At 35.1% G+C, this 13,422-nt stretch overlaps 2 protein-coding genes across 3 annotated transcripts in view; one reads left to right on the top strand and one right to left on the bottom strand.

Annotated features, from left to right (window-relative positions):
- Nucleotides 1–237: 237 nt before the first annotated feature.
- pmt (phosphoethanolamine methyltransferase) lies at nt 238–10,727 on the bottom strand. 2 transcript variants are annotated; one of them, XM_052575086.1, is made up of 12 exons: nt 10,545–10,718; nt 9,355–9,532; nt 8,462–8,617; nt 7,535–7,671; nt 6,554–6,711; nt 6,281–6,475; nt 5,084–5,173; nt 4,729–4,818; nt 4,308–4,430; nt 3,653–3,784; nt 1,206–1,322; nt 238–530 (listed from the first exon to the last, which is right to left on the bottom strand). In XM_052575086.1, exons 1-12 carry the CDS (start codon nt 10,552–10,554, stop codon nt 420–422), a joined length of 1,497 nt encoding a protein of 498 aa, XP_052431046.1. In that variant the 5' UTR covers nt 10,555–10,718; the 3' UTR covers nt 238–419. The 2 variants fall into 2 exon arrangements, with proteins under 2 accessions (XP_052431046.1, XP_052431047.1); XM_052575087.1 differs by lacking the exons at nt 238–530; nt 1,206–1,322; nt 3,653–3,784 and adding an exon at nt 3,984–4,044 and having other exon boundaries at nt 4,292–4,430; nt 10,545–10,727.
- The window catches only part of LOC127971838 (Kv channel-interacting protein 1), a 79,955-nt gene continuing 75,945 nt past the window's right edge, over nt 9,413–13,422 (top strand). Inside the window, exon 1 of the mRNA XM_052575089.1 lies at nt 9,413–9,554. The gene's annotated coding sequence lies outside the window, so the exon portion shown is untranslated. The remainder of the gene's footprint in view (nt 9,555–13,422) is intronic.

Here is a 13,422-nt window from a genome sequence, read left to right as displayed (position 1 = left end):
TCATGCCAAACATGATTTTCTCTGATATATATATATAAAAGTCATGGAAGATAATTGCAGATATTATTGTTTTATTAATTTATTGTAGTTTTTCTGTGTTTATCTGTAGTTACTATTATAAGGGTTAAAGTTCACTGTGTATTAACAGCTGTTTACATCATAGATATTGATTTTGAAGATTTTATCAAACACATTAAAAGCCCAATCATACACAAACAAAACAACAAACTAATAAAATAATACACAAAAGTATAATTTTATTCATTTATGCTGCATAACAGTATGTCGGTCTTACAGCTCTGATGCTCGAATCTTGCGCACTGTTGTGCAATTCACAGAATTAGACAGAACAGTGAGTTTAATTAGCATCTGAAATATATTGATTTGAATTTGATCATTAGTTGGATTGTTCCTCTCTCTTATTCTTTGGTGGCATAGAAAAGCCCCCAGCGTTGGTCTCCAGTCTCACAGCGCTGCAGTTTTTCTGTCCATCCATTTACAACGGCATCATAGTCTTCCTGAGAGAACTCCTGTGGACGAGACCGAGATTACAAGAGAACAATATTCATATACATTTTAAAGGAATAGTTCACCCAAAAATGAAAAATGTACTCATGATGTAGATGAGTTTGTTTCTGCATGGGAACAGCTTTGGAGAAATGTATCACTTGCTCACCAATGGATCCTCTGCAGTGAATGGGTGCCGTCATAATTAGAGTCTGAACAGTTGATAAAAACATCACAATAATCCACAAGTAATCCACACCACTCTAGTCCCTCAATCAAGGTCTCGCGAAGTGAAAGCTACATAAGAAACAAATCCTTAAGACATTTTTAACTGTAAACTGTTACTTCTGGATAAAAATATGTGACCTCTCTCCATAATATTAATTGTGGATTAATGTGATGTTTCTATCAGCTGTTTTGGACTCTCATTCTGACGGCACCCATTCACTGCAGAGGATCCATTAGTGAGCAGGTGATTTCTAGTTCAAACAAACTAAACTCATCTACATCTTGAATGGCTTGCATTGGAAGGTTGAGTGGATTTGCATTTTTGGGACGAACGGCCTCTTAAATGAAAGTAAATTATATCTTCAATGCCTGCAAATATGGCTTAAATAAAATATTTCCTCCAACAGTAGCAAATGTGTGGTTGTAAATGTAATGCAGACGTTACATGAGCAGGAATGTGTGTTGTTCACCTGTACAAACTCCTCCTTCATCTCCTCGGCTCTCTGCAGTTCAGCCTTTATGACCTGAATAAATTGCTCTGTTCTGTCCTCAGCACGAACATTACTGAATCCCACCTCGCTCAGGAACTGAAAAACACACACAATGAAATGCTATTTCATGCATACTGAGTTTTTTACAAGAGTTGGATTCCCATGCTAAACATGGACAAAGTTTCAAAAATTAAGTTGTACGTTTGAAGGAGTATTTCTGTTCCAAAAATACTCCTTCCGGTTTGTCACAAGTTTCGGAAAGTTTTTTTCGAGTATGGGTCTGTGTGACGTTAGATGGAGCGGAATTTCCTTATATGGGTGCTAAGGGCACTTCTTTAAGGCATTAAGGGACCAGTGGATGGAGTTTATTTTTAAAGAGCATGTTTTACAAACAAGGCCCGGTTTGACGCCGGATTTGCACATCGTTTATTTTTTAAGGATAATGCAATCCCAACGAAAAAGGGCCGCGATCGTGTGTTGAAACCGCAGGTGGTGAGTAAAACTGCTTCTAATATCTCTGTGTTGTTAACTTAGCTATCGGCGCGTAAGCACATCAAGTAAACAACATGCGATGTTGTCATCAAACTGCACTTTCCACATGTACAGCTAAAAAATTTTTTTAAAATAAAATAAAAAAAAAAGACGACATAAAGTGGAACTTAGTCATTTTCCAAAACCGCTAAGCAAATATATACAGTTTCAGTACATACCACATAGAGACGTTGTTGCTGATGCTGCTCTTGTTAAATTTCAGCCTCTGGATCTGATTCTGGATCATAAATAAACGGCTGAATCTGACTGTTAGGCATGGTTTGTTTTGGATGGTTTTGTCCTCAAGGTAATGTCACAGCTTCCACATGCTCTCAACGCAAAAGCTTACTGGCGCTCGTGATTCTTTAGCTCCGCCCACACGTCACGCCTACAGTCAGTCATGTTTTTCCGGGAAAAATTGGTACAGACTATCTTTCTCTTATGAATATAATAAAACTAAAGACTTTTTGGAGTTATGAAGGATGCAGTACTACTCTATAGGTACTCAAGATTAACAGGAGATTGAGTGAAAATGAGCATTTCACCCCCCCTTTAATCCACAAATGACTTAAAGCTGCAGTTGGTATTGACACTCTAGCGGTTAATAAACAGAACTGCTTGCGTCTTGCGGAAGAACATCGTAGCCGGATCTACTTCTCTCTGTTTATGTCTATGAAGAATCACAAAGGTACTGGGTTACTCCGCCGCAGTATCCCAGAAGCAATCTAAAATAGTCCAAATATAAACACTTATTATAGGTGCACCCTAGTGATTCAGGACAAGCTAAAAACACGGTTTGGAAAATGGATTCATGGTGTACTCGCTTATTATATAAATTTTTCGACATTTTGAACACAAACAAAGTTACGGACCGCAGCTCTGATTGGTTATTTCTTACCGGGAGCGATGTATTGTCTGCAAATGGCAATAGGACCACTGGGAGGAGCCAGAGGAGCTTGATTTTTTCACAGATTATCTGTCTCATATTCTACTGTCAGGACATAATGACAGGTTTAACAAATATGTAAAAAATATATTTTTTTTTACAAAAGTTACCTACTGCATGCAGCTTTAAGCTGTTAACTTTTTAATGTGGCTGACACTTCCTCTGAGTTAAAACAAACCAATATCCCGGAGTAATTCATGCACTCAAACAGTACACTGACTGAACTGCTGTGAAGAGAGAACTGAAGATGAACACCGAGCCGAGCCAGATAACGAACAATAGACTGACTCGTTCTTACTCAGGGATATTGGTTTGTTTGAACTCCGAGGGAGTGTCAGCCACATTAAAAAAGTGAACAGCTTAAGTCATTCGTGGATTAATGCGTACTGGAGACGTGAACCGTTTAAAACGATTCAGTTCGATTTGGTGAACAGAATGATTCATTCACGAACCGGATATGACAAACTGCTTTATTTTGAACTCTCTCACAACAGACATGGAAGAGAACACAATGCTGAATAAAGTCGTAGTTTTTCTATTTTTGGACCAAAATGTATTTTCGATGCTTCAAAAAATTCTAACGGACCCTCTGATGTCACATGGACTACTTTGATGATGTTTTTCTTACCTTTCTGGACATGGACAGTATACCGTACAATGGAGGGACTGAGAGCTCTCTGACTTAATCTAAAATATCTTAAACTGTGTTCCGAAGATAAACGGAGGTCTCACGGGTTTGGAACGACACGAGGATGAGTTATTAATTACATAATTTAGATTTTTGGGTGAACTATCCCTTTAAAAAGCCTGTTGTTCCTGTGCCAGCTTTTTTTTTTGGCATATTCAATCAGCATTGTAGTGACCAATATCATCATTACATAACAGATCAATACTAAATCTCAGTCCAAACAAGCTATAACAGTACACTATGATTTTATGAGGTCTGTACTTGTCCGTATCTCTGAGGTGTGTAGAGGATATATCCCCGCTGGTTAATGTAATCCTGAAACGCTGGAGACCAAGGCTTCTCTCCACAGCAGTAGTCACTGATCAGAAGTTTCCCTCCCGGCTTCAGCCATGACTGAAACACACACACATTAAAAGAACAGTTGAAATCAAAATGCATATTCTTTCATCACTTCTAAGACAACACTTCATTTGTCCAGTAGAGGGCAGAAAACTCACATTCTTTTCTCTTATTTCCTGATAATGATTTTCCACGTCAGCATTTTATTACCCTACATCACTGCATTTGTCTATTTGGATCGAATCCTCAGTAGTTCAATACAAATACAAAGGCTTGTTTTTATAAGCCATGCATAATGTGGCACTCATTTGAGTCTAAGTAAAAAAAAAAAAAAAATAAAGAAGGCTCAAGGTGAACATAACTGTTAAACCCACATACACACATATAATCACTGGAACACCTGCTACCCAGTGACAGTAGATTTACACCTACGGCACACAGATAATCATTTGTATATCCTCATACACACACAAACCCTTATGCGCACAGGTAAAAATATACAATATACTATTTCTGTGACATATTAAGTTACAGACATTAAATTAATGTACAGGATTTTACCTGTGAGAACACTCACATAAAACTTTCTGAAGAGGTCCAGTTTGTCCCTGATATGCAGAATGGTGTCTCTGCTGTAAACCACATCAAACGTGGCATCAGGAAACCTTCTTTTTGTGGCATCTGAGACCTCAAACTGCACCTGCAGGGGAAGGACAAACAGTTACTCTGCTATCAGGACGTGCCGAGCAACTCTCACAGCTTTCCCAGGATGCAGCTCTTGAAAGTGTCTGTGCTCTTTTGTATTTAATATACAACTATTTAACTTTTTAAAACATATTTATAAATGTATTGTGGAAAAAAATTACTACTAGGATGTTAGGGTGTTGCTGCTAGTGTGTATTACAGTGCAGTTGCATTAGCTGTTCTGTATAGTTTGTTGCATTTTTTTATGCGGTTGCCAGATTGTTGCAAGGCATTAGCTGAAAAACTCAGTTTACTAATGGCAGTTTCTCCTGCACGGCTCTCTCCATGGCAATCTCCACCATGTTTGATGACAGGTCCATGCCCAGAATCTCAACCCCAAAGGTCTGTCATTAAAAAAGATCATTCAGAAAGTTAGTAATTAATCGTGCCACAGTAATCAGACACTACAGCTGTGAATAATCATGTAAAAGTGTTCAGAATGTGCACCACACTAAAATATAGACAAAACAGAATTTCTCTAATAATATTATCGTTTGCTTGTTTAAAGGCCTTGAGAAACACAAGCTTAAGGAGAGTGAAAAAGGTTCTGAAGCAACACATATACTCATCACAAGTTTAATTTTTTATTTTGTTACATTTTTGGCTCACCTTGGCCATGTAGAAATCTCCACCTCCAATCCCACAGCCAACATCAAGAACCTTCTGTCCAGCGGTCAAGTTCAGCATATCAACAAACTCCTGACAGGTTACAGATTAATATATCAAAGAGATTTAGAGAAAACAGGCCATTAATTATTCACTAAAATGATGAGATAACACAAGAGATCAGTAGCTCTCCACTGCTGAGCCATGAGCCAGAAATGAGGAATCCTCAAAACCAGAAATAAATATATGACAGAAATATTAATAAATTTATTGCTTAAATTGTTAATAATTTTATTACAAACACTTTTGGTACTTTGTTTCTGAAAGTTACATAGTTACTTCAATAGGTGGAGACAAGTGAGCATGAGTCAATCATGATTCTTTTATATGATAGGTTCAGAAACCCTATTCATTCATGCAGGAAAAAACTAAATAAATAATCTTTATTAATGAGTCATTAAATGATTTATTTAACTGATTCATTAAAAAACGCATAGGCCTATTTATTTACGAACGAAACAAGCATCTGTCTTTATGAATGAATCGTTGAATCATTTATTCAACAGCGATTCATTCTAAAACAGCGAGTTAGAATCATTTAGAAACAAAACAAGCTGGCGTCTTAATAAACGAGTCATTGACTGAATCAGATTCATGCAAAAACATACTCACTACGGAACGAAACAAGTGTAAACGATTGATATGAACGATTTTCTGTGCATAAATCATTCGACTTATCGCATGTTCTTTCAGGGTGGGATCATTCATTCAATGATTCATCCAAAAACTCATTGAACAATTCCAAACAGCTTTCAGCTTGTGCCTTGGTTTGGTAAATGTTAATATTGTATCTAAATATAGCCTAATTTACTCAAAATTAAAACAAGTTGTACACGAACTGCTGAACTGTTATTATTATGTAGCCTAACTTATATTCATACAATCTCAGAAAAAAAGGTAGCCAACAAAAGCTATCACTGAGGCAGTACCTTTTAAAAAATAACTAATTTGTACTCTTTAGGTAGTATTATGTAACTTTATGGCACTAATATGCACCTTTTAGGTTTATTGAAGTTAAAAGTACCTTTTGAAAAGGTAGACTATATAAAAATCCTTCTTCTTTCTATCTTTGAATTTTTAATGAACTTCACATGGCATTTTTTTAAAGATGTATGACCCCTCATATTCTGCATCCCTGACCTTGGTCGTGCTGGGTCCGCCTGTGCTGACATATCCTGATCCGAACATCTTCTCGTAACGCAGGATTCCTCTTCTGGTGTACTGCTGGTTATCTAGAAACTCCTGGAATGTGGAAAAGCCACCCTGATGCTGCTGAACCACATCACGGCGAACTTTCTGCATGAGCCAGCACAACTGGTTCTGATTGTTCTTCATCTAAGACAAATCATTTCAATTTCAGCTCATTATACAGAGTTAATGTCCTTAAAATAATTAGCTGACTGACTGGTTTACCTTCACATAGGTCTGAACGGTCTTATTGAGCACCATGTCAAACCCGTAGCATTTCTTCTCTGTCTGATCCGATTCGTCCAGCAGGAGTGACGTCATCAGGTGGTTGTAGTAAGCAGGGCTTCTGTAGTGCGTAGGGTTAAAATCTCGCTTGCAGTCACCTGTGGACATAAAAAAGACAATACAAATTATAGAAAAACTTACACTTTTATAAAATTAATCTACTCTACAGCTGTAATAAAAGTAATAAAGCATGAAGATCAGTGCAAGCTATATGAGGGTTATTATAGTTAACTCAAACTTTTGTTACCTGGCATGAAATAAACTTAATAACTTAACTCAAATAAAATATACAAATAAAACAACTTTAAACATATTGTATTTCAGCTCATTGCCAAGGCAATTTAAGATGTTTAACTCGATGGACTAAAATAACTGAAACTAAAACTGAAATAATAAAACAAATTAATAATTAAACCAAATTAATAATAATAATAAAAAAATATATAACTTTGAAAGTTAAACAAAAACTAAAAATCTAAACGTACCAAATATAAAAACTAATAATTTTTTTTAAATAAAAATATAATAGCATCTCAGTTATGCTAAACACTATGGAAGAAAAATATATATTTGTTTTAGTTATTGTTAACAAAATGCAGTAACTCAATGTGTCTGTTTTTTATTTACATATTAAATCCCGTTTATTTTTGTGTTTAATAATTCTTTAGGCTCCAAGAATAATAATTGTAATATGCACTCTAAAAATATGCTGGGTTAAATATGGACAAACCAAGCAACTGGGTTGTTTTGACCCAGCAGTTGGGTTAAATGTTTACACACTAAAGGTCTTTCACACACTGAAGGTTTGTCTCACTAAATGATTATTTATTTGGATTTTTTGTCACATCAATTAGAAAACAAGATTGCAGTGTCGAAATCACTGCCATTAAGTGTCAAAATACAGGGTGTCGTTTCTCTAACCTGACTGGTGAAAGCAGGACTCTCTGAAGAACAGGAAGCCTCCTGGGCGGAGCCACAAGAGGAGCTTCTCAGCCAGTGACTTCAGCTCCTGATCACTCAGATACATCAACAGCCAATTAGAGAAGACCACATCAAAACTGAAACAGGAAGTGGAAGATGGAGAAAGACATCAAATGAGATGGGATGCATCTTCTATGATCTATGAATGAAATTAACACCAAATAATAATGATATACAAATCCTTTTTATGCTATAAAGAAACTTTTGTGGAATGGAAAGATACCACAGATGTTAAATGTTCTTCATGGAGCCATCAATGCGAAGCTGTGAACTCTAGTACACTAACAGCTGACACACTGTATACACATGTACTATTTACTGTCTTTCTTTTCTAGAAAAATGGACCAAAATACTGATGACTCATTAGGGGTGTATCCACCAGTGCTTTTCAAAATAAGAAACATAGCAAAGGCACTCTTAGCCTATTTCCTTAAAAATCCTTTTAAAACCTTTAAAAAAATCAGACTTTATCTAGTTCATGACCCTTCAGCTTGTGAGAGTCTCTGAGAACCTGACACCTTGTACTTCTGGAGACTTCAGGTAGTTTGCAGTTTTGAAAAATGATAGCACTGGAGAATAAAGTGTTCCTGATGGTTTCATTCTTGGTCTGACACCTAATTATTCATCTTAATTCTTCTAGTTTTTTGACATTAATAGCTTTTTATCTTTATGTATATTCATATAAATGATTATAATAGTTGTTATTGAGACTGATGTGGCTTGATATTGGTAAAACGTGCTCGGAAAAAAATATGATAAGAATATTACATGCACTGTAGCTGTGATTATAGGTAAATATATATATATATATATATATATATATATATATATATATATATATATATATATATATATATATATATATACCTGTGTTTAGGGAAATCCAGCTTTGTGACATCAGCTTGGATGAACTCAGCATTTCCCAGGTGGCTGTTGTCCTTTTTGTTCTTTTCCACAAACTTCTCCATGAAGTCCACAGCGGTCACATGGCGGGCTTTGCCAATGAGGTGACGCGTGAACCGACTGAAAAGAGCAAAGGTCATGATAACAATGCAGCAAATAAACCATGCTTAAAAGCTTAGTACTGGCCAAGAAACAGATTACCTAACCATTTGACCTTTTGATTAGATTTCCACCAGATTTTCATCATTCTCGTTTGAAAATTCACTTCAACAAGTCCTTGATTCTGATTGGTTGGGCCGCGGCTGAAGCTGTTGTAAATTACTCTATAGACATACACCATTGTTTACATTTGTGACGCTCGGCAACCACTTTGTTTGTAACCACAACCATTAAACTTCATTTGAATGAAGTAATGTTCCTTGTTTGTTATTTCCACTCATTTTTAAAACTCCTTCTTCTTGAATCTCATATAATTTTAAAATGAATTTGGTTCAATTATTTTAATGGGTTCAAGTAATATAAAAACATATGTTGCCATGAATTGATCTCATAATTTTTTATATTGTTATTTGTATATATCTTGTAAATAATAAGTATAAGTTGTAAGGTGTTCATACATCATGATAGTTTTTGATGTAATGCCTTCAGTTTATGATCATTTTATTTCTAACATGAAACCCTTTTTTTATTAATTTCTTATTTATTAGTCTTATTTGTTTAATGCAAACATTAAATGCTATTTTGTCTTTCGATTTCAGGGTGAAATATGACTTCGTCTTGTATGTATGGTTCACCCAAACATCAGAGATCTGCAGGTCTCTTCAGAATCCAAAGTCAAAGCCAATGTGATCACTGACCCGATTCCAGCACCTAGTTCCAGCACGTCAGAAGCAGGCAGAGAAGGCAGCAGGGAGAGAATCTCTGGCAGCTCGTGCTGGGTCAGTTCCTGAGCGTTTGTATCCAGCATCATCTCCTCTACTGTCGCAAACTTGGAATGTTCCTTCCAGAACTCCGTCATCATGTTTCGCTCGCTTTCTATGGAGACAAACCCCATCAGGTAAGGACAGTGAGGATATTTCTGTTTCTCTAGCTTTTCTATTCTTGGTTACCTTTACAAAAATTGACTAAACTCTTAAAAAAAAGGTTTTAAAAGGGGATTTTGCCAAAGGGTCATATAAGATCCATTTTGGGTTCCCCAAATAACTTCAAAGAACATTCTAAAGAAGTGTAACTGAAGAACATTTTAAGAGAACATTATCCCACTATAAAAAATATTTTGTGGAACGGAATTCCATGGATGTTAAAGATTCTTTATGGAACCTGAGATGCCAATACATTTTACAGTATATATATATATATATATATATATATATATATATATATATATATATATATATATATATATAAAAATAAGAGTATATTAATTAATCTTCAGTTAATGTTTGTAAAAAAAAAAAAAAAAAAAAGTTAAGCAACACATTAAAATAAAATATGAAATGTTTAAACAGTTCTGTAGATTAAGTGTATTTCTCTTTTTTTTGGGGGGGGGGGGGGGGGGGGGTTATATTGCATAATTATTATGTAAAATAAGTTTTAATTTAGATTTAACAAATCTCATTTGCTTATATTATATTATTATATTGTTTTCAGAATTATTTTAATTAATATGTTTTCCAGACATTAGACCATTAAAAAAAGGTAAATCTCCTATATAGTATATTGCAAAAAAAAAAAAAAAAAGATCCAAAAATCCAACAAGTAATACTCTATAATGACTAAACTGATACATGTCTGAATACAGAGATGGTGTACATGTAAAATTAATTTTATCATCTCATACTAGCAAAAACCCTTACCCTGACATCTGTATTGACCATTTAAAAACCCAATTGGGTCAATCCCTAAATACCAATTTGTTAATTAAATTCAAAATTAGATCACTCCAAAGTGAGTTATATCTAATGAAATAATTTAAGTTTTCATCATCTCATTCAAGCAATATCGATATGGAAAAAAATATTGTTATTGCTATATGCTTTTGTCTTACCTTTTTCCATATCAGTGAAATAGAAAAAAATAAAATATTAAAACGGAATAGGCTATACAACTAATATATCAAAGTCCACCGTATATATTTTCCACCAGAACAGATTGTTCAGTCAGCTTGTAAGTCTCTTTGAACACTCCTGTCCGGGTCTATATTACTCCGCTGACCACTATAGGGCGAGGGGAGGAGACCTGCACTTTACACATGAATAATAATATCACTCAGATCCAGGGGGGGGTACGAAGGGCAGTGATGGAACGGGAATCCCTTACCTTACACCCGGACTGGATGCGCGTTAAGTCAGTCTTCGTTCACCGGTTTGGAGAGGGAGGCGTCAAAGCTGAATGAGACCATATCCTTACACTTTCTGATTGGAGAAACGGAGAAGAGAGAGAGACGCCGGTATGCCCCACCTCGTGCTTATTAATGGTGATTCAGAATTATGAAACAAGCGAAAAAGTAACGTGTCATTAAAGCTCTTTTCACGCGCACCGGCTTCTGCTGGAAAAGTGCTGACGCGCCTCGTGCGCGCTCTAGACAGGAATGCGCGCTCCTCCGCTCATTACGCAATATTGCCTCATGCATTCTGGAGCCAAAAGCAGCTGAACCGAGGAGAGAAATGTTTAGATGCACATTCAACTGTTAATATGATAATTAATGTGTAATTCAATCCTTCACTGCGCTGGTGGCATTGTGCTCATGTTGGGCTGTATTTGTGCCGTATTGTATTATATCTTGGCATTCAACTCTAGTGAATATATATATATATATATATATATTTTTGTTTGTTTTGTTTTGTTTTGTTTAATTAAAGTTTTTTAAAGGTGTATCACTAGATACATTAAAAAAGACTAAACGAATGAATGAATAAGTACGTAAAAACTTTTAAATGAAAAAAGTAACACCCAGGGTTATTATAAAGGACTGAATCTAAAACATTACTGAGTGACACACATTGGAACTTGGCTTTAAATATAAAGCAGCATGCTGTTTTGTTATAATGTTATGACACTTAAACAATACTAACTAACTAACATACCTTGTCATAATCGGAGTTGCCTTTAAATAGAAGGTAACATTCTGGTTTATTATGATGTTATGATAATGTTATAATACTGACGTAATTAAATACATAGCTTGGGGAAAAATAACTGAAATTGTATTTTGTTTCAGCTAGTTGCCAAGATTGGAAATATTTATAATTTTATTTTCTAACCTTGTTTAAATTGATGTAGTTAAATAACTTAAACTAAAATAAAAATAAGAACTATATTAAACTATACTAAAACTATGAAAATGGAAAGTATAAAATGTATTGTTAGAAATTAATTCAAAATGATAAAAAAACTACAATATCTTGTCTATTAGCATGACACATACTTTACAGCTGATCTTTATAAAAATACCCTTATGATAGCCACGCTCTGGCCAAGAATGCTTTAAATTGATCAGAAGTGGCAGTAAAAAAGTGTTACAAAAGATTTCTATTTTAAATAAATGCTGTTCTTTTAAACGTTGTATTGACTGCCAGATCCTGATAAAAACAGATCCCGGTTTCCAGAAAAAAAATATGAAGCAGTAATAATAATCCGAAATGCAGCAAATCAGCATATTAGAATGATTTCTGAATAAATAGAAATTCACAATAGAAAACAGCTATTTTTAAATTGTAATAGAATTTCCAGATATTGCTGTTTATTTTCTGTATTTTTGATAAATACCAACAAGCAGTCTTGTTAAGCTGAACCCACTTCTTTCAAAACTGATCCCAATATATTGAACATTTAGTAAAAGTCTGTGATTTTACAGTAAGTACAATACTTGGCCTTTAACAATCGTTTAAATCCTGTGGCTATACAAGGTTTAAAAGATAGCTTGACGTTGTGACTCTGCTCACAGGCTTAAAATAATATGTCATTTTGAAACCTGTGAAATAATGTAATAGTCTACAAATATCATCTAGCACTTTTTATACTGGAGATAAAACAGAGTTCAGAAAAGGACAGATGGTGTAAGAGCAAGACATGCTGTTCATTAACCCACCACAGGGCACAAACTCCCAGAATGCCCCACTTTTTCATTATAATCATCATCACTCCAAAAGTCAAAAGTCCAAAATACATTACTAAACCAACCAAAATTAAAATACAAAAATACACTGGTAATGTATTGCATAAGAAAAATACAGACACATACATAGACATTCATGCATCCTAACTGAATTGTTCTCTGTTTTATACCACTGTGTTGTGCTGTGAGGTTTTGTATATGTTTTATTGTGCTATTATTGTTATACGCTGCAGGGTTGTTCTGTTTCAAATAGTAAGAAATCCACTGTACAATATCATATGGCAGTAAACTACTAGTATTATATTAGTAGTCTAGTTCACGTTTGTCATCGGTCCAACATGCACCCGAGTACACATGAGCTCATAGTTCAGTATCAGGTTGGCCTGACCTGGACTCTCAGCGTTGGACTATGGTGTGATGGTCGCCGTGATTTTGCCAAGTACGACATGTTCCTGGATCAACATTATTGTCCAAAAATATAGACTAAACCCAATCCCTACCCCTAAACCTTACCCTACCCATAATGTATTCCTAAAATCAGTGGGAAATAGCTGATTAACTAGGGTGTAGAAGCACCTACAGTAACTCTGACTGTAAGCGTAAAACAGATATTTCCTGAAAAGTTATATCTCAATTCTGATTGGTTGATTAGAATGTTGTTCCAGGATCAACAAGAAGGATGTTGATCCAGGAACATGTTGTACTTGGTGAAATCATGCTTGCCATGTTGTGATGTTGATCATAGTCTTTAGTTTTTTCCTCATTTTTTTAAAACAGATTTTTCAATTGCCGCGTCTCTGTGCTATTT

This window comes from Carassius gibelio, chromosome B14 (genome assembly GCF_023724105.1).
Source record: "Carassius gibelio isolate Cgi1373 ecotype wild population from Czech Republic chromosome B14, carGib1.2-hapl.c, whole genome shotgun sequence".
Taxonomy (NCBI): domain Eukaryota; kingdom Metazoa; phylum Chordata; class Actinopteri; order Cypriniformes; family Cyprinidae; genus Carassius; species Carassius gibelio.
This window is presented reverse-complemented; position numbering and strand designations above follow the sequence as displayed.

Excerpts from the sequence above, each read along its gene's own strand:
- pmt (XM_052575086.1), bottom strand. Across the intron at positions 6,712-7,534 it reads GTCCTGCTTTCACCAGTCAG|GTGACTGCAAGCGAGATTTT; the intron begins GTTAGAGAAACG and ends TTATGTCCACAG. Across the intron at positions 4,431-4,728 it reads TGCAGGAGAAACTGCCATTA|GTGCAGTTTGAGGTCTCAGA; the intron begins GTAAACTGAGTT and ends CTTCCCCTGCAG.